The sequence below is a fragment of the Etheostoma cragini genome, chromosome 22 (assembly GCF_013103735.1).
Source record: "Etheostoma cragini isolate CJK2018 chromosome 22, CSU_Ecrag_1.0, whole genome shotgun sequence".
Classification (NCBI taxonomy): domain Eukaryota; kingdom Metazoa; phylum Chordata; class Actinopteri; order Perciformes; family Percidae; genus Etheostoma; species Etheostoma cragini.
Window position 1 is genome coordinate 5,321,669 of NC_048428.1, and position 25,595 is coordinate 5,347,263.

Sequence of the window (25,595 nt, forward strand, 5' to 3'; positions counted from 1 at the left end):
AACTATCCTATTCTCTGTCTGAGCAGTTTTAGGCCTTAGCCTGAGCCATCCTCGTTTACCGTAGTTTTCAGGTAAGGACAGGAGGCACGTACGAGACACACAGCTTCTTTGACTTCAGAGATCTTCCTCATCTCCATCTGGACTGCATGCTCAGTTAAAGCTTTTCTGCCTGAGCAAACTTCCCCAATTGCTTTTCAAACACTTTTACTTTTCTTTTTCCATAAATGCCAAGCACACCTACAAATTCTTTTTTTTCACCTTTCTAGCAACAACTCCTTTCTCACTTTCTTCCTCCGTCTGAATACTTTATGTGTGTCTCAGTTTACAAAAACCTGTGCGTGTTTTCAAGATTTTCTGAGTGCTCGGAAAAAAGACTGTTCACTGTATTGCTTACATAGGAAGAAATATGAGAGAAGAAATAAATAAATAAAACCTTGTTTGAAAATCAAGAAACTAGGAGGGGAAAAAAGAAAGACAGAAATAACATTCGAACAGAACACCAAAGCTCATTTTTTCACAGTTTTTTCACTCATACACATCATCACAAACACAGAGAATAAAGAGGTCAACAGCCTAAAATGGTTCAAACAGCCTACTTGTTGTCTAGCTTTTTTTGTTTGTCAGCATGTTTATGGTAAGTGATGATAGTGAAGAGAGAGTAAGTGATAAAGCAGATAATATGGACAATGAATTACTTTTGATGTTATTGAAGCGGCGAGTAAATTAATGGGAACAAACAGCCCCTAAAGTCACAAGGAAAAGAGGAAAAGAGGCTATGTGTGTGTGCGACAGAAGCCATAAGTGAGTCCAAGATGGTTTCTACGCTGCTCGGTTGATAAATGAAGTGATTGCTACTTATTTGGTGTGTGGAGGTGAGATGATGCAGGGTCAGAGTACACCGCCAGGCTGAGGGTACAGAGGATCCAAGTAAAACCAACTGATTCCAGGTCAGCCAGCTTGGGAAGACACAATCAAATATGTAAGAAAACCTTCTCCTTACTTCCTTTCACACTGATTCCCACCAATCTTAGTCCAATCTTTAGCCAAATATGCTATGGCGCATGACGATGAGCTCAGATGTAATACTACAGTGGCAAGCTATTGGATGATTCAAAAAAATTTGCAATGACAGATATAAGTTAAAAGGGGTTTTCAGGGCTTTATGGGGCAATATAGGTAAAGACCCCTTTAAGGAGCTGTTGTTGTCCCCCTGGACACCCCTGAAGATGCTGCAAGGAGGGGGCAGAGGGGGAGCTGACAGCCTGCAGAAGCCAACGATTCAATGAGGGAGACACTGCGAGGAGACGGATTGGGGTGGTGGTGGTTTTGATGTAGAGAATGGGAAGAGCCGTGTGGGTGGGGTCTGTTGTCGTCCTGGGGGGCTGGCCAGGTGATGATGTTGGCGCCGTGGTCCGTGCGAGAGCGAGCATTCTCGCGGAAGTTGAGCTTGAAACACTCAATCTGCAGCAGAAAGGTTGGAAAGAAAGGGGCAGAGAAGAGGGGGAGGGAGTAGAGGAGAAAGAAAAAATATAGATAGGAGAAGGTGGGGAGTGGGAGGAGGTGATGTTTTGTGCGGGGGGGGTTGAGATGAGGAGGGCAGAGGGATAGAATTAGATGCCTGTAAGATAAGAAGTCAAAAGATGATGGTGTAATCAGGGGCTTTGGACCGCAGACATCACAAGCACTGCTCAAAATACAGGTTTACATTCAGTGCAGTCACAAAGACACTTTACTCAGTCAGGGAGAGAAAAGTCAATTCCACGCACTGGCAACAGGATATACCGCTGGGCTTCATTGACTTTTTCCAGTGCATCTTCTCCTTCTGTGTTCAAACCCTGAACCGACAGCAGATGAGTCCGGCACACACACAAACTTACTTGTCTCTGGGATGCGTGCGTCCAGAGCCTGGGGCTCCCGGAGGCCCTCACTATCACAGGGAACCCCCTCCTTCAGCCCATTCTCCTGGGCAGCAGGGCTCCCTGCCTGCCCCGGCTCGAAGCCTGGGGCTGGGACCGTGGTGCCACTCAGGGGAGTCTCATTCCCCTCTGTTGTCTCCTGGGCCCCCTCAGCCTAGAAACACATAGCAGGGCGTGTCAATTGGTGGGGATGGGGATGGAACAACCTGGCTCGAAATCTCGTGAACCTTCATTAGCTGTAACATGTGAAATAATCCAGGTAGACTGTCATTGTAAAACCAAGAACCAGTTCTGTTCGAGGTTTCTGCCTCTTTCCAAATGCTTGCTCTTGGGGAAACTGTCGGGTTTCTGTAAATTATAGAGTGTGGTCTGGATTTACTGTCCACTTTTTCTGTAGAGTGTTTTGACATAATGTAATTTGACACTATAAATGAAATAAAAATTGAATTGAATTAATATGCAAAACTCTGGCAAGGCAGTCTTGCTTAAAACATTAACAGATTCAGAGCCAGACTTACAGTAGGTGGAGGGAGATGGAATTACTAATAAAAGGGAAAATAACTCAAGTTTATAACGTACAAATGTATGCAAAGATGGAAAGCAAATTGTAAATTCAAGGACATCATATCAAAGATAGCAGATGCATAATTGGAAAATGGGTAGAAATTATGTTTTTCTTAGAAACACAGCAAATGTCTAAATATATCAGACAAAAAAAAACAAAGAACAACCTGATACATACACAATCAAAGAGACTTCAGGGGCTTTATACTTAATGCACTCCTGCAGAAGTGAAGAAGTCTGAGTTATATCTGTGTAGCCTGGAACTGTTTCCTCAGGAAATTTTCTGAAGGAGCTGGGCACTGTAGATTTTAGCAAAATTCACTCAAACAGGAGGAAACAGTGTATTTATCAGGGGCTATTTTCTTTTTCTTTTTTTTTAGCTTAAAACATTTTTGGTGCTCCAGTAAGTATTTGGGGCAGCAAGACAGTGTATGTGGGATCGAGTCCAAAAAAAATACTGTGTGTGTGTGTGTGTGTTTGTTCATGGTAATGAAGGAACATGTCGGCCAGTTTGTTTCTAAAGAAGCTAAACAAAGCACCACTGCTAAACAAGACAGCATTAGTTGAAGACTCTTGATAGTGACATGTGAGACAGTGTGCAAGCATTGTTTCTTTAAACCGACACGGGTCTAGAATAAAACATGATATACTGTGGGCATGGTAAACTGTCTTTCCAACAAACACAAATACTAAGTAATAAGTAATAACTCGACTTCATCCGTTGGCATATAGACTTCAAGCAAGCAAAAGGCTCTCTCAGACAGGTTAGTATTATGCAAATGCTATTTTCAGCTGTCCTTATGATGATGCATCTTCTTTAGTTTGGTGGGTGCAGATGAGAATGAGAGTCAAGGATGGGTTCATGCAGTGATCACGACACACAGATAAGCTGCCATAGGCTGAGGGGTTGTTGACAACATTTCGGATCAATTTGCCCAACATGTCTTTTCTTTCCAAAGGTTAGCAAGCCCGTCCCACACTATAACCCAACACATAATGCGACTCAAATCCTTTTTGAATCGTTTATTTGTCAATTCAAGTCAATTTTATTTATACAGCGCTAAATCACAACAACAGTTATCTCATTGCACTTTTCATAAAAGAGCAGGTCTAGACCGTACTGTGATGATTTGCATTTGAGAAATCTATGATCATCATGTCAAAATCCTTTCTCTGTACATGCCAATCTCCTATTCTCCCTCTGAATGTGTCAGACAGAGCTGATATGAGTGTTGCCCTGCAGAGAGGCATTCAGACAATTTCCCAACAAAAAGACAAAAGTTCAGGAGGAAGGGAGCGTACTGCAGGTGTAGAGGGTTACATCATCATAATCAGTGAGCTGCCCAACACCTTGAACATTCTGAACACAGTGGATAACACTTCTGAGCATTGAACACATACAACACACAAAGACAGACTGGTGAGAAAGGCCACTGTTATAACCCCGTGTTATAACCCCTTGTTATAACCCCCTGCTGTTTTAACCCCCCCGGCATCTCATTTTAAACTACTGCCATCTAGGCGTCCTTTCAGCCCGCCCCTTCTGACCAAGAACAGATCACTTTTCTACTAAATGTAAACATTTAAATGAATCTACACGTATGTGTGTGTGCTCACATATGGCTTCAGGAGATACAATATGAATTACTGAACGTTTCTTCCCAACCAATTTTGAATTGAGTTTGACTAAATTTGTATGATGTGAAAAATGATAACAGTAACCCGTCTGAAATTATTTGAAACTAAAGTAACGAGGCAATTTTGTAAAATATAAGGAGCAGAAAGTACCAATATTGGTGTTAAAAATGTAAGGAGTAGAATTAAAAAATGAGTACAGTAACAAAGTATTTGTACTTCATTACTTCCCATCTCTGCTGGGCAATAGGTTAGAGACTTACAAAACACAGTAGAAGTTAAAGCCACATACTTTGGATAAGCAACCATTGGAGAAGTGACACGTAATCAATCATTAACCAATCACACACCAACACACAAAGTAGACCACCAATCAGAAACTACTGGAGTATTTGTGCAGTCGTACATGTTTTATATTCATAAGAGAGAATAAATAGTTTGTAAATGGACTGCTTTGGCTCAACTGCATTGCCTGTATGTAATAATGAAGGTGAGTCGTGCACTGCACACTGTTTCCATAATGACTAACTCAAGTAGATGCCACTATCAGTACAGTGCATTAATATTGGACACAACGCTCCAACACTTGTAACATGACATCTGTAATGAAGTGTATCTGAATATTTATATGCTTATGTCCAGTGAAAACTGATTCATCTTCATTGTGATTGGCTGGCTCATGAAATGAATTTTCCGATCTTAAGTGCACAAAGGGCCCTGATTTGATCTGTAGCCATTTTCAATAAACAGGAATGTAGAAACAAATTTGAAAGATTGAAAGATGTCTTCATGAGTGCTAATCTGACCTTGATGCTTCCACCACCAGGTGAATGGCTCAGGTTGTCCATGGAACCCACTTTAGACTGAGCATTTTCCCTAAAGCTCACTTTGTGGGACTCGATCTTCACGACACCACCGCCTGCAGCACAAAGGGATAATCAGTCTGACAATGCTATTACATACTTTGTTTTGTATATTGTCAATTCTGAAGAGCTGCTAAACTTTGTTTCGTGGTCTAAAAACGACACAACAAAGATTTATTCTATTCTACAATCATAAATATGCATGCATTGACACAAGCGTCCATAATAGTGACACCGGGGATGATGCTATTGAAATTAAAGGGTGGATAAGTTGAATAAAAACCTCTCTATAACAGTATAACCTTAACGAAGGACTGTTTTACCAGACTGCAGTATTAGATCTAGGTGTACCTCATTAACTGTCAACCTAGTAAACATAGAGATAAACCATCCAAAGGCGTTTAATCACCATGCATTTGATAAAATGATAGATCAAATAGATAGGGTCAAAACTCCATTTCCCAGCTCACCAGGCTTGTGCTTGATGTTGTCCTTGGAGCCGCACTTTGATGTCACCTTACTCACATCCACCTTCTTGTTGAGTATCTGCACCTGTCAAATGTCACACAAGCCATTTATCACAAGTGTCCATTGTTCAGGGACACGGCTCCTTGATGGTCTGATTCTTTTAAGGGTTATATCTTCTTCAGCTGCACATTATTGCCACCAGGATACGTCAAGTGGTGGAACATGAACAGTCCTCTGTATTGTGGCAATTATGATGAAAAAAACCCCAAGACAAATTCAGATTCAGGATCATGCTGCTTCTTTTACAATGCTTCTTTTTATCAGACATATTGCTTCCATTACAATGTGAGGCAGATGACATGAGAATTCAGACATATTGCAAAGACGTGTTTGATTCCAGCCAACACTCATTAAACAAAAAATACAATTCAATATCTCTGGTAGTAAAATCATTTTAGACATTTGCTGTAAAGATGGCATGATCACACCGCTGCACACAGTGTAAAATACCAGGCACCAAAAAAACAGTAATCAGGAAAGGACAGGACAGCATCAGAAAACCAGAAATTCCAAATGTACCCCTCTGTGATCATACGTCTCATAGAACCAGACAGTCTTAACAGAGACAAAGCAAATAATTTGCCATTGGTGGTTGTTTTCTTGACCTGTTATATGTTTAGTAAGTTAGTAACAGGGCAGGACAACACAGGAAAAGTTAAAGGAAGCCAAGGACTGTAAAGCAGGTTCTGGGGAAGGGCTTCTTCATTAGGCTTGCTAGCACGCTGTCCAACAATCCCCCGACTTCCAAGAGTCTAACTGAGAAGAGCAATAAGTGTTTGTAGCCAGGTAATGTGGCTTAACTTGAGGAGCTACCCTTACTTTTTTTAATGCTGACATCTTTAAAAAAGGATTGAAGGCTCTCTTTTTATTTGATTATTTTCCATGTTTAGGAGCAAAAAAAGAGACGGAAGTATAATATTTCGTCTGTACTCTCTTGTTCCTTCTAGCGATTACTTCAGGCCAAATTTGAAGAACTAACTGGCTGATGCACATGAGCTCTGGTTGTAGGCCAGGCAGTACTTACATTCCCTCCACCAGGAACATGCTTCATATTGTCCTTGGAGCCCAAACGTGAGGCGACGTGGCTGAAGTCCAGCTTTTTGGAGACTATCTGAACCTATATGGACACAGCATGGCAGCAAGAGGGAAGAGGAGAGCATGGGAGGGGAGGGGATGACACGAGGGGATGCAAAAGTAGAACCGAAGAGAGTAAAGAAAAGATAACGGAAGAGAATAAAAAAAGAAAAGAGAAGGGGAGAAGAAGTCACCGTCACAGGCATGGTTAGAAAGGACAGGACAGAGGAATGGAGCAAGGATCTGAAAATATTTACTATTATGATATCAACTGCTGGGCTGTTTTGCAGTCGGAAAAGGTAAATCTTGGTAAATTCAGTGACAGTGACAAAAATCCAAAGAGACTTCAAAAGGAATTAAAGCAGAAGCTACTGAATGCCAAACAAAAACTATTTTATAGAGCACACATAACATTTAAACATGTGTCCCTGTTGAGGAGGATCCACCGGACCGCAGAAACTATTAACACATTGACAAGTGACAAAAGCGACATTAATACCTTAGTTTAATGAGGGGTTAGACGGACCAAACCTGACACAGAAAACATTCTTGATCTAAATTAGATGTTTAAAATTGTGATTCCACTCTTTGCATGTTTGTCTTCTTCAATAAGACACACACTCAAGCACTCATCGTCACAGATTTGTCAGCTGAGGACCACAACTCGGTGCCATGACAGTAATGTCCCCCCACCAGGAGGAGTCGCTAGTGCAGCAGTAGTGAAGGATGTGAGACGGCGTCCTGCAGATGAACACTGCCAGTTGTGTGTGATGGGGAAACCACACTGCTGGGGGATTAAAGTAGTGGCCCAGTTGTACCAACATCACAAATTGTTGTGTAGAAATGCACCGACTACAGTACAATACTGTGAATTAGTCTGAGGGTTGACTGATTTTTATTTAAGTGAGACACTACTGCTAGCTGTTTACTACATCCGAGCATGTGACTACTGAAATAATCATATGTTGCACTTACAATAAGAAAAATACTGCATTTGGCTCCACTTAACCCTTGTGTTGTCTTCCCGTCAAAAAAAACACTTTTGTTGATGCTTTTTATCAATTATAAAAACTTATTTTCAACACTTTTAACGCTTTTTTGATTGTTTGTCACTTTTTGACATTTTCAACTACATAACACTTACTTATTAAATTTAGTTTTATAGTTATTTTGGGGATTTATGGTTTATAAACCTCCTTTTAGGAAATTATACCTAATGTTTGAGTTAGAAAAGTAGAGCTTTGTCCTTGCCAAAGAGCGTTGTGTGGAATCAATCATGTTATTTTGGGTAATTAAAAAGAACATTGATATAGGAAAATGGGTCAATTTGACCAGAGGACAACATGAGGGTTAACTATAGTAGGTAGACTGGACACATTTTGGACAGGTGTCCTTTAACATTTTACAGGCACAAAACAGGTTTTAAAGGAAAAGCCAAAAGTGGGGAATACTCGCTTTCTCATCTTCTTGGAATAACACACAGGAAATGAAAAGCTGTTTGAGAACCATAACATCCTGTATTGTTTGTTTAACCCTAACGATGCTGCAAAGTTTCAAATGTTATTGCCTTGTTTTCCATGCTTTTCAGAACACCTAAAAATATACTTACTTGAGTTATATAACCCAAAAAATAAACATTGTGTCTGATTTAATTGTTGTTTAAGTTGCAATCTTGTTGTGTTTGTCAATGCATTACCAAACAAGTACATCTATTGCAACTTTTGCAGTATTGTCAATTCAGCATGGCGTTGGTTACGTGAACTTTTTGGGTGGTCTCCGGGTAATGACACTTGTGAATTGGAAAAATCTCTTTTAATTTAAAGTTGTAAATGGCTAAACTGTACCCTGGAAAGAGGTTTCTAAAGCTGTTGTTTGCTTCAAATGGAGCCATTTTGTATTACAAGATTAATGGAAGCAATGGTATCCTTTAATAGCCACTTAGTGGTTTGAAATTGTGTATACAGTATATGTTTGAAAATGGGATAATACAACATGCTCTTTACTCAAAAGTCTCTGACTAGACATTTTTAACCCAGCTTTGTATGTTTGGTGGTGCAATATATTAAAAACCAACAGAAAATATGATCGGTGGTGAAAAAGAAATAGCAAAATATGTCTGAACAGAAAAGAGAGGTGGGAGGATGAGTACGTGGTGATGGTGGGGAGGATGGAGAGGGAACTCACTTTGCTCTGGCTCGTATCTTTGGATATGACTCCCCTGCTCTGAGAGGCAGATGGTACCTGAGGAGACAACCCTGGGTCAACAAAAATACCTCATGACAAAACACAGGAAGAGGAGAAGGTGCAGGAGGAGGTGCAAAAAATGATGTATGAGGGTGAATGATGAAAGGGAAGAAGAGAAAAGTACTAAGCTCAGCAAAGGGGTAAAGTGGTAGTAAATGAACATGCAGAGGACTGAGTAAGAATTGTCAAACCATGCAAATGAACAGAGCCAAAGATAATGACAAAAAAGATGCAGAAACAAATTGACTGTATTTAAACGAACTAACAACGTTTCACATTCTGCTTACTTGTTGATAGCTGGTCAAATTTACAGGATAGATTTAAGTGGTGTGTATACGGTTTATTATTTCAAGAGAAGAGTTTCAGAAAGAAGTTTCCAGAGTAAGTGAGGAACAACAGGAGGCCAGTGTAACGTGTTGGCCAGTTTCAGAAAATACATGCTGCAGATGCATGCACCTACCTTCCCTCCTCCAGGCTGGTGCTTGATGTTGTCGGTGGAGCCAATCTTAGCGCGGGCGTTACGGATGTCCGAGGCCGGTGCTGTGCTGGGGCGAGCTGTCATCCTAGAAGTGGTGGAGGCGGTCAAGGTTGAGGAAGTGGCCCGGGGGGCTCGGGGCACCATGGGTTTCTTCTCTGGTACTGTACCAGTGGTGGAGGAGGTTGTGGCCGGCTTGGCGGCTGTGGTTCGAGTGCGAGAGGCAGCCGCGGAGGAAGCAGTGCTTCGGGTGGTGCTGCTGGTGGTCTTGGGCTTTGTAGAGTCAACTGGGAGAGACAGAGAGAGAGACAGAAACAGAAAGAGAGACAAGGAGAGAGAGAGAGAGAGAGACAGAGAGTTATACATAGCTTTATAGTGTTGAATTGCAAAACTATTATTCAAATGGTCTCACTTAAGGGAATTGGGATAGCATGTAGAAAAATAATGTTAAATCTCTGCTACATTTAAAGCAAAGATCAAAACACCCAAAGGTGATGTGCTTAGGACTCACTCACTCACTATTCCCTATATAGTGTTTATTAGTTTTTCTCAATTGCTCAAACACAATTTCTGAAACTTGGCTCCATTTTCTGAAAACATTAAACACAAAACTCATCTACAAAATCTCTGATTCCCCTCGCAAAATGAAACTTTTGCCTCAAAACTGTTTTACCTATGTTCAAAATCAAGTACTGCTCTTAAATCATGAAAAAAGCGATCAAAATGATACACACTATCAAGCAGTCAGTAAACAATACACCAAAAAATAGAAAAGATATTGTTCAAAACAGAGTTCTTAGGGAGAAATGCATTTTTAATCTCAAAACTAATTTCATATTTCTCGGTTATTGTCTTTTGATGAACAAAAACATGTTCTATCATCTTTTTAGTTTTTCCTCCTCCTGCTACCCCTATTTTTCAGTACTGTACCTTTCATCTCACAAACTTGTCCTGTGTCTCTGTGATACTGTCATTCTTGTTATTTGTTGATATGAACCTGCAACCACTCAAAAATCTATTGAGCAGGGGGCGGCCTATAGCTCACTGAGTAAGTGCGCTCCCCCCATGTTGGCTGAGTCCTGCAGCGGCCCGGGTTCGAAAACACAATGTGGAAGGCCATACCATTTACCAAGGCCAGTTCATTACACAGTATACAGCCTGCAATGCACTGCACTACAGTATACAATACTTGGGACAAAAATCAAAGGAGTAAACATGTGATCTTCTTTGGGCTGGGTCAGGCCAGAGCACCTCATCGTCATCACAAGCAGTATTGTCCTTCCTGTTAGTTCTCTGAACTGGCTGGTACTGGTCGTTTCACATCATTTGAAACAAGTGAAATCAACTTTGAGTAGTTGTGTTCAATCAATGACATGTTCTCTATTTGTATTTGACTGTTGCCACTGGTTCCTACCGGTATGTTTGACATGTGCATTAGGCTGTCTACACACTGGATGCTTTAAGCAAGCCTGTCAGCTGCGTGGCGTGTCCATTTTTATTTCGGGTCCCATGTTAACAGGTTAGAGATTGCAAACTGCCTGTGTGACACGCACGTCTACCAACGCATGTCGAGCTGCTGCGAAAACGCGTGCATGCTAGAAATAAAACCAACGCCTATTTTTCACGCGGCATGTGAGGCATGTGAGCAATAGAACATGAAAAGATGTTTCTATTTAATAAATGACATGTTGATGTTTGAAATTCTCAAGGTTTTGCCCCTCCAATCTGAGGCTGCTGGAGGTGCTTCTCTTCAATGCAAGGACATGCATTCTTCTTCTGTGGATCTTAGACTCTGTTCCCACGATTCCACAATGGAGTGGAATCGTCCATCTTCCCATCTTCCCCAATGCTACATTGGGGAAGATGGTACACGGACTCTTCAGAGTGGACTTTGTGGTCTAGCATGGTCAGAGATCTCAAAATATATTTCCAGATGACATACAATGGCTAGAATACCTCCTCTTGACTGACTACGTTGAGTGTGCCTGAAGTGTGCAAACCTTCTATTTTATTTTGTCTTAGTTAATTTATTTTATTTTTTATTTTGAATTACTTTTATTTTTATTCTAGCATTTGTTTAAAAAAAAAAGATTGTAAGAACTTGTGAGTGGGCTAAAAGGAGGGCTTTATTCTTTACTTAATGTCTGTCTTCTTTTATACTGTGTGTGCCCTTTGATAGAAACAAAAAAATAGTAGGCTATTGCGTCTGTCATACAGAACAAAATCTTCTGTAACCTATTTTACCGTTAATACTGCCATGTTGTCTTTGCTTTAATCCAATCAGTATGTTTGTGTTTATGGGAAACATACAGTGGCTTGTAAAAGTTTACACACCCAGGCTAAAGTTGATTAAGAAGGGAAAAAAATTGATCTGAGTGCCTTAATTCAAAAGATTAGGAACATTTCTTCGTAAATGAATAATGTATTGTAAATAAATAAATATTCTTCATTAAAATACAGGAAGAACATATTCACAGGGGGTATAAGGCTGAATCTCATTTCTTTATCTTATGTTAACGTAAGAATGAGTGCTGTCCCAATACTTTTTGTGATCAAGGGGGAAGGGGTGTATGGCCCTAGGAACCATAGACAGTGAATGAAAAAATCTAGGGAGATCATGCAAGTTTAGTATACCACATTGCACTTTAAAATCTGGCAATTCAATTCACTTTGCTATACATCAGCATTTTCAAAAAGCGTGTTTCCCGCTGTCAATCCTCCCTGAGAGCCTTTGCTATATCTCCAGCTCCGGTTAAGAAATGTTTAATTGAGAAAATCCTCACGCTGTATCAGCAGGCGCCGCAAACTCCTGTCAACAGCAAAAGGACAGTAATCCACAGGCTGCTATGGTGAAGGATTTTAACTCTCCAGGGCCTTTCAGCAATAACGCCTCTCTCTCTAAGAGCCTGAACAGCGTTGTTATGCTTGGACAGTGTGTGTTGCAGTGTCACACTCCTGCTGACAGCTCTCTATGTTGCCAAAATGTAAATTAATCTGTCGACAGGAGTAAAGCTGTAACTGTATAGAAAGAGAGAGAGGGTAGGCAAAACTGAGGAAAGTGTTACAGAAGAGCAGAGTGGAGAAAAAAAGGGGAAGAAAGAGGACAGAAAGATATACAAAGAGCAAAGCACAGGTGGAGGGAGAGCACTGCAGTGCCAGACCAGACAGTAGTTGGAAATTAGGGCCAAGATTTTATAAAATACTACATCCTATCTATTAGTACAATCATTTCCCTGGCGGGGGCTATGACCTAGTGAACAGAAGTTACACATTTTAGGACTTGTTTCTGATGTGAGAATCAGACTCACACTTGCATTTATCCTGTCTGACAAGTGAAGGGAGTGCTGTAATACCTGTAGAAGTCTTCAGAGTGCTTGGCTTCTTCTCCTCTGCTGATTTTCCATCTGTCTTAGAGGCTGAAACACAGATGGTGAGCGTGTAGTTCAATTCAGTTCAATTCAATTTTATTTATATAAGGCCAAATCAAAACAACAGTTATCTGATTGCGCTTTTCATAAAAGAGCAAGTCAAGAACGTACTCTGTAATGTTATTTACAAAAACCCAACAAGTTCAGTTGCAAGCATTGAGATCTATCAAAAAATACTGATTATCAAAAAGGTGTGTGTTTCTGTGTGTGTGTACAATTATATTGTACACATACTGTATATGTTGTGTATATGTGTGAGCATGTCCGTCGTACCTAAAGGCTTTTTGGCTGCAGTGGTAGTAGTGGTGCGAGTGGCCGCCGTGGTGCGGACTGCTGCAGCTGTTTTACTGGCTGCTGTGGTAGCTGTTCCATTTTTGGTGGCAGCAGTGGAGCCTGTTGAGGTGGCAGTGCCGGCCTTTGGAACAAGGGGGCGCTTCTCTGTAGTCGTCTGAAGAGAGGAAGAATAATTAACACCAGAGATGTCAGGTGAGGAGAGAGAGCGATGACAGATGAATGAAGGCAAACACTGTCAGCAACAAATGAAGTGCTAACGTGGGTCATAATACGTCTTCTGTTTCAGCTCAGGCAAATGGTCAGTGAGTTCACTGAGAAATTCAGGTCAAAGACGTTTGCCCCAATGTGTGTAACATGTAGGCGCTCCATGATGATTTCACATTGAGAAGCACATTTCCCCCTCGTAACCCCTAGGATGATGCCATGCTCCACATACTGCCAAGCCATCCAGCAACAAGCTGGCCACACTGAACTGAGTCACTCGGCACCCCTGGGCACTGCGAGGCTAAATAAAGGCTGTTGATTTATATGTTGTGGTATCACGCTGGTTGCAGTTAAGAAGGCTGATGAGCAGAGCCAAACGGAATCAAGGGATTTCTTTTAATAGTTTTTAGCAGTGATCCAGAATTTAAACCTGCAGAATTTAGCGGACTGTTTTTTTTGGTTGGGATAGAGATGGGTTAACATTCTGAGTTTTACTTTAACATTTTAATTTGTTTAAAATCTGCAAAACATTGTGCGGATTTTTGCAGCCACAGATTAGTGGCGGCTGCTGGTCTTTCAAAGTGGGAAAGCAAATTTTTGGCCTATAAATTTGTTTGAAAAAAAGTTTGCTAGCTAGCTACTTCACCCCTACGACAGTAGCCTAGCCTACTGTATAAATGTGCGCGATCACGGAAGGCTTGTATCATGTTGACATGCCAACAGTGTTGTTGTCGCACTATAGTCTACATACATACTTATACTGCAGACCCTAAAGCTGCACCCAAAATTCACCAGAGTGTTATGATACACAACTGTGAGTCTGTGCATGCTAAAAGGCACTGAGACCAAATGGTCGGGGAAAGAGATTTTTTTCAGCCCTAAAATAATAAGTAGACTTTTAACTCTTGTGTTGACCATGATGAGTTTTAGCCTGGATGCCAGCCGAACTTTGCCCCAACCACAACATTAGAGCTTGGGAACTTTGATCGTGACTTGATCCGTTGTGGAGCAACAATGCTTGAACAAGAGCTGTTAGGACCAATCAAATTGTCAGGTCGGGCTTTATACGACAATGGACAGATGATTAAAAAATAACGTAATAATGAACGAGAGCAATCCCGCGGGACTGCACCCACTCATGTTGCCTTGCACTGCGCATGCTCATATGACGGTTCTCTGGAGGTCGAGTAGCTGGGCAGATATGGCTAATGGTTTTTATTTACCATGTGTTCTATTAATACATCCATGGTATTATCTTATGATACATCCGAGGGATGAATGTAAGTATGTATGCCGTGACGTGCATGTGAAATCATTAGCATTTTCCAAACTGCCGGGTATATGGGCTAGCAGCTACAGTAGCTAACACCAGTTCTGTATTCTGTTTGACATCTTTGCGTCGCTCGACATACGCCACATACTCCATTGCTCTGATTGGTTGTAGGTCTATCCAATTAAGTGCAGTGGCCTTTTCAGTTGAAACACAGCCCCTAATCACAGCCCAATGGAGCAGTTTCAGACTCATATTCTGACTAGAATCTGAGTATGACAACGTCAGGCTAGAAACTTTTAGTTTTTCTGGGTCAAATTTGAAAATTAGAAACGTTTTGATTGCCTTTCCCGTAGTTCTTTTTCACTTCAATTTGAATTCAACTGTTTTTACCATATTTTTGAAACATGATCTGACATTTGTCACTTTTTTCAAAGTATTGTCTCTTTTCCCAAAATTCTTTGTCACTTTTTTTTTTTAACGTTTTCCCCCTAACACTTTTGTCACTTTCTTTTATCAACTTTTTCTTCAAATGCTAAGAACCTTTACAAAAAACATGCCCATTTAATAAAAGTAGTAAACTAATCATTTATTTTACTTGTGAAGATCGATCCACGTTATTCTGTGACAATTTGGTAGAAAGAAACAGTTACTTCTGATGTAGAAACCGTTTTGAAATTGGGTCAAATTTAAGGGTGGGTTAATAGTGTTTGGTCAGTTTGGTCACACTTGATCCAAACGCATCAGATGAGCTGTCTCTGAAATCCTTATTGTGTATAACTGAGCATTCTGCAGCCCTGACAGACGTCCCGACAGCTGAAACTCACCTTGGCTCTGACATCACGCGCAGTGGTGGTTGAGGATGCAGGGCGGCTTGCAAGAGTGGCATGGGGTGCAGGGCGGCTGGTAGAAGTGGTGGAGGGTCGCTTTGGACCAGCAGCGGCTGTGGATGGTGCCTTGGCTGTGGTTGTTTTTCTGTCTAAGATGGAGGTGGTGGTGGTGGTGGATGTGGGGCGCTTAGTCGGGGCTGTGCCCGAACCAACGGCAGCTGCGCTGCTCGGACGCGTTTTAGCAGCAGCGCTTGGTTTGGTTGCCAGGGCAGCCGGCTGCCACATAGGACCGAGACATAAAGGAGCGATGGAGGGCAAAATAAGGAGGGAAAGTAAAGGAAAGAAAAAATAAGGAAAACTGATGATAATGTTAAGTGAAGCAGCACAAGCAGCATTATAATCATAAATCATATAAGAAAAAGTAAAGGAAAACAATAGTAGTAAATAACAGTAAAATAATAATAATTAGCATTGGATTCATAGTTGCAATGTTGCCTACTGTATTGTGCAGTACACCTTGTTCAGACCTATTTGAACTACTAGAGAACGTTTCCCCCTACAGTTTGGAAGCCGAATTGGTTTGTCAGATCAGGTAGCGGATCTGTGGTTCGAATGAACTGGACAATGTGATGTAATCGACATTTCCGCTTTCAATCTGTAGGGGGACTGAAGCGGGAAAAGTTCTTAAAGTGTTGCTTTAATACAGATTTATGACTTCAAATAGGTCTGAATTAGCCTGGCCCCGCCCTCCTACGTACTTCCACTCAATTTTCATTTCCCTTCAGTACACCGTCTGGGTTTGCGTTACATTCTTGGGTTTCTCTGGCCTAATTTTAACCGGTCCAAACAGCGAACAAAGGGAGTGGCTGAGAAGGATCACGTTGAGGCTGTGCGCTAGAGTTGTAGTTCCGTGGCGGTGGAGAACGATTCCAGCGAAGCCATTCGGTCGGTTGTGGCAACGCCTCCAACTATCCATACGTTAAAGCCCGAGCAAGAACAATAATTGCTGAGTTTTGTTGGTGGCCATAATGTTGTGTCCCTCCTCCCCACGGAGTTTGGGAAAAGTTCAATTTTCCAGCTCTCCGCGTTGGTACTGAGTTGGCTAAGGCTAACACTATGAGGCTAACGCTAGCAATGCTTATGCTAAATATAAGCCTTGTTGGTCTCCCCTCTTGTTGCACATGCACATTACATACCTCACAACCAAACATTAGTGATTGTGTGATATATGATGACCTTTGAAGCTCACACTGGACCAAACCTCACAGTGTGTCTTTTCTTAAAACTAGAGATTAAAACCTGTCCTACGATACTGCTTATTGACTTACCTTTATTTTCAGGTGTGAAATGGGCATTAGTCTTACATTATAACCCGTTTTAGTCTGATGTGATACTTGTCACTCCCCGATGTAAGTCGACTACAGATTTGAATCGTGCACTTTGCAAAGAGTAGCATCAAAGATGCTAACAAGAGATTTCTGTAATGTCAATACATTAAAAATGGACCAACTTAACAAAGTTGGTTCACTGCCAGCTACAAGTTAGCATTAAACACAACAAGCTTGTTAGTTGAATGGCGTTTTGAGCTGACGTTAGCAATCAAACAACCAGACAGCTTAAATGTTTTTGAAATGATAGCTAGCTTAGCTATAAATTAGCAATCAAACACAACATAGGCTTGATAGTTAAATCATTTTTGAAATGATTTCCATCTTCTGTTATTGTTTGTAATGAGAAAAGTTTATTATTTAATGGATTTCACAAATTTCAGTGTGACATGTTATGCCGTAAACCATTTAAATCTGAGCATGAAGGACTCAAATCTGCAATCGACTTACATCGGGGTGTGACAGCACTAATAAAATAGTGCGATCAATGTTTGTTTTCAGCGTAGATTCTATGGAGCCTACCATTATGTTATGTGTGTCATGAAAAACATTACTACCTTGGTCTTCTTGTCTGCACCTGCCGGGTCTCTGCTCAATGTGGCACTGCTTCCATTGGTTGCAGGTTTTGTTTTTTTGGCCTTCTCTCCTCCATCTGCTTTTGCAGCCTTGTCCTTCTTGTCATCCTTTTTCTCCACAACTTTTTTGTCGACCGGCATTTTGTCCTGCTTCTCGTCCTTATCGCTCTTCTGCATTGGTCTTGCCGCCGGCTCCTCAGGGGGTTTCTCCAACATCTTCTTGGCTTCGTCCGTGTCAGCTTTTTCTTTCTTAGTGTCTTCCACCTCTGGTGTCTTCTTTGTCTCTGTGTCAGCCTTCTTCTCCGGCCTGTCATAGCTGGTATCCAGCTTGACGGGTGTCGGCTGTTGCTCTGGGGTCTTTTCTACTTTGTCCGTGCGCTGCTCTTTACCATCCTTCATCTCAGTTTTCTCGAACTTCTCAGTTTTTTCTTCAATTTTGGACTTTTCATTTTCCTCCACTTTGTCCACAGTCTCCTTTTTCTCCACTTTGCTCCCTTCTTCTTTTGTCATCTCCACTTTTTCTACATTCCCTGTCTTGTCCGCTGTATTTGTCTTCAGCAATTTATCTGGTGATTCTTCTACCTTGTTCATTTTATCCTCCTTATCTGCCTTCTGCTGCATTGACTCCACTTTCTCTTTCTCCTTTTCATTCTGTTTCTCTGTCACCTTCACTTTGGCTGCCTCTTTCTCCTCTTTAACATTTTCTGTATCTTTTACCTCTTTCTCATTTTCCTTTTCTTTCACCCTTTCTGCCTCTTTCTCCTTCTCTTTTTGTGTCTCTTTCTGTTTTTCCTTCTCCATCTCTTTCTCCACCTTGGCTGGAGTCTCACTGCTGGCAAAATCTACCTTCACACTCTTCTGCTCAGCTTTATCCAGAGAGTGTAACAGGTCTACCTTCTTTACATCGTCCTCCAGTTTCTCCTCCTTCTTCTCTGCCTTCTCCATCTGGTCAGATTTTACTGGAAAGAAAAGGGAATTTAAATTAGAAATCAATATATCAATATACATGTACTATATTTCACAAATTATAGGCCTGTAGCACACAGTTGCCAGCAGGAAGCCCAAGGAAACACTTGGTGCCACAACAAGCTCAATAAAGCCAAAACCCAGATAATCATCCTTGACTTATCCAACCCTAATCTCCCATAAACATCTCAGGTGAACCCATAACCATCATGGTCCTATTTTGTATTTGTCAGATACATTTTTTATTTGTAGTACCACAGGTGAGTTTCCATTCACCTGTTTTTATGCTCACTTTCAGGTTGCGTTGATCAACACTGAGAATACAGAATAAGTCACTACTGCAAATTATGTACTTAAGGCAGAGTTTGTGAAATAAGTGGAATATTTCTTATCTGCATCTTTATTATGAATGAAAACAAAATACCATACGTCTGGATGATGTTGCTGAAATAAGTGGAATATTTCTTATCTGCATCTTTATTATGAATGAAAACAAAATACCATGAGTCTGGATGATGTTGCTGTTAACATAGTTAACATATCTCTTGTGCTGAATCACTGAATGAAACCTGTGCATCATCTGCCCTCAGGTGGTGATGACCTAACAGTGGGGTGAGCTGAGCACGGTCAGAGCGTCCCAGTTGGATCCTCTGATGTCCACATTGTGAAAACAAACGCAACGTAACAGACTCAAAAGCTGTGTATCCTGTGCAGCCTTAACATTCCACAATCCATTGTAAGATGAGATCAATTTTACTGTCCCGAAGGAAATTTCTTTCAATATCTGCTGTTTGAAAAATTCAACACAACATACATACACATATACATAAAGTGCACAAACACAGACTGTTGCATAACTCTACGTGGACATGCTCATGTTGCATGCAGAGAGTGCCACTAGCAAACAAAATTGCAAACTGCCTGTTGTGCGACACATCATAATATGTCATAATATGTGCAGAAAGGGTAAGCCGCCTTAACTTTATCATCTTATCATTGTGCGCCTGTCACAAAGAAATGTAGTAAGAGAGTTATCTCAAGACACTTTACAGTTAGAGCAGGTTTAGACCCCACTCTATAATTTACAAAGCCCCAACAATTCTAGTAATTGCCCCAAGGGCAAGTATTTAGTGCAACAGTGGCGAGGAAAATCTCACTTTTAGTGAGAAACCTCTGACAGACCCAGGCTCTTGGTAGGCAGTGTCTGACTGGGCTGGTTGGGGGTATGATGAACAGTGGCAATTATACATATAGCACGTACGTCACATAGACCTCTGCAAACCGTCCCACCTATGTGGATGTGAAAGTATAAATGTGCTTTCAGTTGCAGGCAGAGTATTCTATGAACAAGGACTAACATGTACACAGGTAGAAAAAGGCTTAAGACATTCAGAAGGACAGGACTCAAGTCCCAAGGTTGTGTTTGACAGTTAATAGTTTAAAGTGTTCATATTCTGCTGTGCATACCCTACGCCGTAGCCTGACATGCACTTGTCAAAAAATGTAACTACTACTACTAACTATACGGCGCTGCGACGCACGTCCCTTGGCCGTTGCTTGGAAGCATTGCATTTCCCCCTGACTCATTTCCTGGTTCTCCTTTTCCATAAACAACATGAAATCAAGGAGGGAGTGAACTCTTCCTGCTACTGATTTAATACATTGGTCAGAAAGAACAGGGGAGAGACTTTGTTTCTCTCACTTTGCTTCCAGAGTCTGCACTCACTCTGGAGCTAATCACTGTTCCTCGCACCGCACCGCACCCCCCACACACACACAAGCCCACACACACACCGGCCCTGCTATTATATCAACGCACACACCAACGCACCAAGACTAACCTTCAGGCCACTGACGTAGGCTGTGGCGAAAGCTCTGCGTGGAGCCTCCACAGAACCATAAATCAAGCTTTACCTCATGCAACATCTTGCCTCATGTCTCTCCCTCTGCCCCCAAACTTTTTTTTCTAAGTAAGTCAGCTCATGTTTAGCCAGGAAGCAGTCTGTAAATAGTGGTTGATGTTTACAACTGTCAGTTTTCTGAATGGATTGACCATTCACCGTTCTTCTCTTCCTAAGAAGTCTTACTAATCAGGACGTGTAAGGTATTTACAACATGCCTGTGTCCTTGTTTTATTTCCAGATCTAAGCTATTAACTTGGTGACTATACAATTTCATTACCAACAGGAATGATGGACAAATCCATGAAAATAAGACAGACGTATGAAATTGGAATTCATTCACATTCCTTGTATCATAATGGTGCTGATCAACTGGCTTTATTAGCTATTCCTTTCAGCTTGAATAGCCTCTAATTTCTCTCACAGGCTTTATTTTCTACTGTACCAAACAGGACAAGAGACAAACAAACAAAAAAGCAAATCAGTCCTAGGTGTTTCATTGGCAACTCTTCACCAAATCTTGACGTGACGGCCGGTTTCTCAAAGTTTATTTTACAGAAAATAAATCAAGATTATTTTCTCACTACCAATTTTGGCAAACGTGATAATAAAAGCAAAGACAGAGAGGGTTCCCTTCATTCCAGTGCTTAGGAGTCAGAATGGGAAATATTGATTAGCAGATTTAGAAGCAAATAGGTGGACAGAAAGAAGAACAACGGGTTAAGAATGGTAACACGTTCTTTTTTTATCCATTTTGTTGTTAATTTTTTACATTAGCTTCTGGTTTATAGCTCCTTCAGAAAATGTCCCCATGCCAATAATGACCTTTAAAATAAGGGACTGAAAGAGGACAACATGGGAAGGAAAGGAGGGAACCAGACAAGGAAAATGAGGCGTAAAGCAGAATGAAATGACACTGAAAGCTTACATAACAAGCAGCAACCCCAGACCTGGAACGATGACATACATCAGACCAAACAGAGTGAACACAAATAGGTGACTATATAAAAGAAAAAACTGACCTTAATAAAATGAGACATCGCTGTGACAAGACAAAGGAAAAGAGAACAGGAGAAATGGGAGCAACTAAGTAAGCAAACAAGGCCTTGGTTTTCTGAATTGTAAACAATGAGAGACTCAGGAGATCAACTTGATCCTCTAATTAGGGCAGATATCTGATATGTGCCAGAGCTGTGGAAAGCCTGGTGAAAATGGCTTCATTAAAGCAAACAGCCGGCGGTGAAACCCAACCTTCCCACTTTGACACTCCCAGTGTCACTCCTTTTCACAATGCTTTTTTTTACTCTTTCTTGCAGTGTTCCTTTTGTCCCATGAAGGAAATAACTCTCCATGTCCCACTTTTTCTTCATCTTCTTTATCTATTAAAAACACTGCCACCGAGGTAGGATCACAGTATATGGAAAGAAACATACCCTATTCCTTCTTTTTCTCTGTTTTGTACACAATCCAACAACGTTGACCTGAGGCCTGTACTACAACATGCCCTAGGTTTATTCCAGTTACCCGGCTTCACCTAACCTAAGAACCAGACTCCCACATCAGCTGTGTCACCACAGTGGTTATCAACTAGTTCAATCCACCTGGGCTTTCCCAATCCAGAGCACGTTCACATAAAAGAGTTGGTGTTTGCACAACGTGACCGATCACAAACATCTATCAGAGCCGCATATTTTACATCAGAAGAGCAAACTATAGTTTGACATAAATATGAAGAACACAGACGGTTTTACAGGCAAAACACTTGCTAGCTGGCAAAGAATAGCCGATATGTAAATGCATAAATCACAACGCTTATCAATATTGTTACAACAGTGGTCGTATTTTGTTTGTCTCGCTGTGTGTGTGTGTGTGCGCGCATTTGTCCTGTTGTCTCCCTATGCAAATAGCGCTGTGTCACTGCTGGAGCTTGATTGGTAGAGGCAGCTAAGTCCGATCCGCGATTGACTGCAGCTGTGCACTACCGGCTATTTAAGGGAACAACATGGCGACCGTCGGGAGAGACAGAGGTGCCAGCAGGTGTTCTCCATTTCTCCTCGCCGCCCAACCGGCCACATGTTGCCTTTTGTTTTTGTATAGTTCATCTTCCAATTGTATGGGTGGACCTTTAGACAGGTTTAGTTTTCTCCTGTTTTGCTTAGTTAGGAAGGTAAGTTATTGTTATTCTTTTGGCCTTTATGGTTTGTTAGGTTACCTTCTTACTTCAAGACAGGGTTGTTTTGTTTGTTGTTTTGATAGTAGGCCACCCTATAGTTACACCTTTGTTTGATTAACTTATGTGAAATATACATAATTGTGTCCAATAAATATATTGGGACCAACACTTAAGTTTTGTGGCTGCTTGGGGGACGGGAAAGATGGGGCCAATTAGTCTAGTTTATGTTGCGTCCTAGGCACCCCTAGACTGGGGCGTAACAGTATCACTTCCTCATCAGTCAGGCACAAGATCTGACCATAAGTACAGCTTTCATAAACTTTTATTTGAGTTGCAACTCTGGCAGTGGGAAGCGATCGTGAGAGCAAATAAAAAATATAAAAACATAATTCAAACCAATGTGTGTGGAATGGTTGTGTTTCTTATGTTATTAGGAGCACCAGGTTGGGGCATAGGAATATTTTTGTGATTTATGTTATTTTTTTGGGGCACTTTTAGGCCTCTATCGACAGGACAGCCTAAGCCAAAAGATATGAAAAGCTCCAGGTCGGAGTCAAACCCTGGTCCTTAAAGAACCTAAAGCACATAAACAGGTTCAAATGAATTTCTGATCAATGAGGCCTCCAATCTTAATGAACAATTCTGAACCAAATTTTTTGGGCATCCACTTGGCTCCTCCAGTTAAATTAGCGTTTCAGAAGCCGTCTCATTAAAACCCTGTCAGGTCTTTACTCTGTTGCTCCACAACACTTGGAGCTCTCTGGCTGAGTGGAGTTTATCAGCCTTGACAACACAGTATGTGAAGTGTATGCTACACTACATCAGTGCCCTTTGGTAGCACATCAAACACAGTGGACACTTTAAAGTGGTTGTGAAGTGGTGAGTGGAGAGTGGACATTGTGGCTTAATGTCCTATTGGAAGTGTGAGACTCTCTGTTTGGCTGTCTAGTGAAGGCTCACTGGCAGCTCAGTGATGAGTTACAGCAGTTTGCAGGGAAAGTGCTGAACCCGGGGTTTCTGCAGGTTTGACCATGTCCAATTTAAGACTTTTTAAGACCACTATGAATGAAATGTAATAATAAACAAAAAAACAGATGTCAGAATCCGGAAACATCGTCTGAAACTGAAATTATTATCCCCATTGCATCATAGGATTGGTGTTCAGATTGGCTTCAATAGAAGTTGCACTTTGGTCTCCTTTGTAGTCATGATACAGTGAATAATTATTTGGACTAGCAAAATAAAGAACTATACACCACAAAATAAAAACTAAAAACATTTTAAAGCGCTGCAGGAGGATTTCAACGAGCATTAGAGGTAGCGTTATATGGATGTAGCAAAATTACGAGCTGTTCAGAATTATTTAACACTTAAAATACAAAATAAAGCAATATTAAGGCTTTTTAAGGCCTAAAATCTAGATTTTTAAATCTCGGACTTTTTAAGACCCAGCTGAAACACTGTGAACCCTTTGAATCATCAACCTCTCTTTGTTTTAGTTTTCACACCTATATATTATTTTAGGGCTATGCTATGCTAACAGTTCTTCTTAGATTAGGGTGGCACCTAAATCAAGGTTGCAGGTTTCACCTTGGTCCATCTCCAAGCCCTGCTTTGTCCTCCTACACCTGCTACACTCTGCAATGCCCTGCTATGTCCTGCAGTGCCCTGCTACATCCTGCTATGCCCTGCTACGTCCTGCTATGTCTTGCAGTCCCTGCTATTTCCGGCTAGTCCCTGCTACATCCCGCTACGTCCTGCTACATCCCGCTTTGTCCTGCTACATCCAGCTATGTCCTGCAGTGCCCTGCTACCTCCTGCTATGTCCTGCAGTGCCCTGCTACCTCCTGCTATGTCCTGCAGTGCCCTGCTACATCCTGCTATGTCTTGCAGTGCCCTGCTACCTCCTGCTATGTCCTGCAGTGCCCTGCTACATCCTGCTATGTCTTGCTATGTCCTGCAATGCCCTGCTACGTCCAGCTATGCCCTGCAACACCATGAACTTCTACAACTATTTCTAGTGACAGTTCCATTATCTTAATAAATGACTATTATTGCCACTGTTCATCACACCCCCCACCAAAAGCAAGTTTTCCTCACCATCCGAGGTTTCTCCCTAAAAGAGAGAGGTTTCCCTTGCCGCTGTCACACTACATGCTATCTATCTGTAAGATGTCTTGAGATTAACTCTTGTTATGAATTGATACCATGCTAAAATTGTATTGAATTAAAGGCTGTTAATTGTCCTTTAAGGACATTTTCTAATGTATTGGAGTTTTTTTCATTCATACATGTAAAATGTAAATGTGCTGTATTTATATAGCGCTTTTCTAGTCTTAACGACTACTCAAAGCGCTTTTACATCTACAGGAGACATTCACCGTTCACATACATTCATACACTGTGGCCGAGGCTGCCGTACAAGGGGCCACCTGCTCATCAGATAAACACTCACACACATTCACACTCCGATGCGCAGCATCAGGGGCAACTCGGGGTTCAGTGTCTTGCCCAAGGACACTTGGGCTGCAGGGCTAGGGAATGAACCCCCAACCTTCCGATTGGCAGGCAACCGCTCTACCACTGAGCCACAGCCACCCCAGTACATACATACATGCCTACGTAATATTGCAAAAATCAGGAATATCCTGTCTAAAAAGGATGCAGAAAAACTAGTCCATACATTTGTTACTTCTAGGTAGGATCATTGCAATTCTTTATTTATTTATTTTCTTTTTACTGTTATCAGGCTGCTTGAAAAGGTCCATAAAGACTCTTCAGCTGATCCAGAATGCTCATAGCACTTGCATGCATTAATTGTTCATGTATTGTATTGTATTGTCCAAGCCTTGTTTGCATTATCCGTATTTGTCTAGCCTAGCTGTTGTCTTGAATAATGTCTTATGTAAACTGTATTATTTTAGTTGGCAAAATTTGTCTAGTCCTTATTGATGTACTGTATCCCATTAATCCATGTTACTAACTAGACTTCTTCCCTTTCCCGGAGTCTTGTGCTCTCTCACCCCTCTCCTCTCTCCTCCTATCGCTTTCTGCAGGTGTTTCTGGCTCTGGATCTGGGGTTGGAATCACCTGCTGCCTCCATGTTCCTGCTCGACACCCTCTGCCACAGTTCTCCATGTCTCTCTCTGTCTGTCTTTCTGTCTTTTCTCTGTCTTTCACCCCCAACCGGTTGAGGCAGATGCCCCCCCCACCCTGAGCCATGGTTCTGCTCGAGGTTTCTGCATCTTAAAGGACGTTTTTCTTTGC

At 41.5% G+C, this 25,595-nt stretch overlaps 1 protein-coding gene across 1 annotated transcript in view; it reads right to left on the minus strand.

Annotated features, from left to right (window-relative positions):
* Positions 1-208: 208 nt before the first annotated feature.
* LOC117938115 (microtubule-associated protein 4) overlaps positions 209-25,595 on the minus strand; it is a 123,348-nt gene continuing 97,961 nt past the window's right edge. Inside the window, 11 exon segments of the mRNA XM_034862509.1 lie at positions 209-1,618; positions 1,878-2,070; positions 4,922-5,034; positions 5,449-5,530; positions 6,531-6,623; positions 8,765-8,821; positions 9,285-9,586; positions 12,653-12,715; positions 13,001-13,175; positions 15,323-15,601; positions 17,271-18,247. Coding sequence (XP_034718400.1) covers positions 1,611-1,618; positions 1,878-2,070; positions 4,922-5,034; positions 5,449-5,530; positions 6,531-6,623; positions 8,765-8,821; positions 9,285-9,586; positions 12,653-12,715; positions 13,001-13,175; positions 15,323-15,601; positions 17,271-18,247 — 2,342 coding nt within the window. The 3' untranslated portion in view covers positions 209-1,610.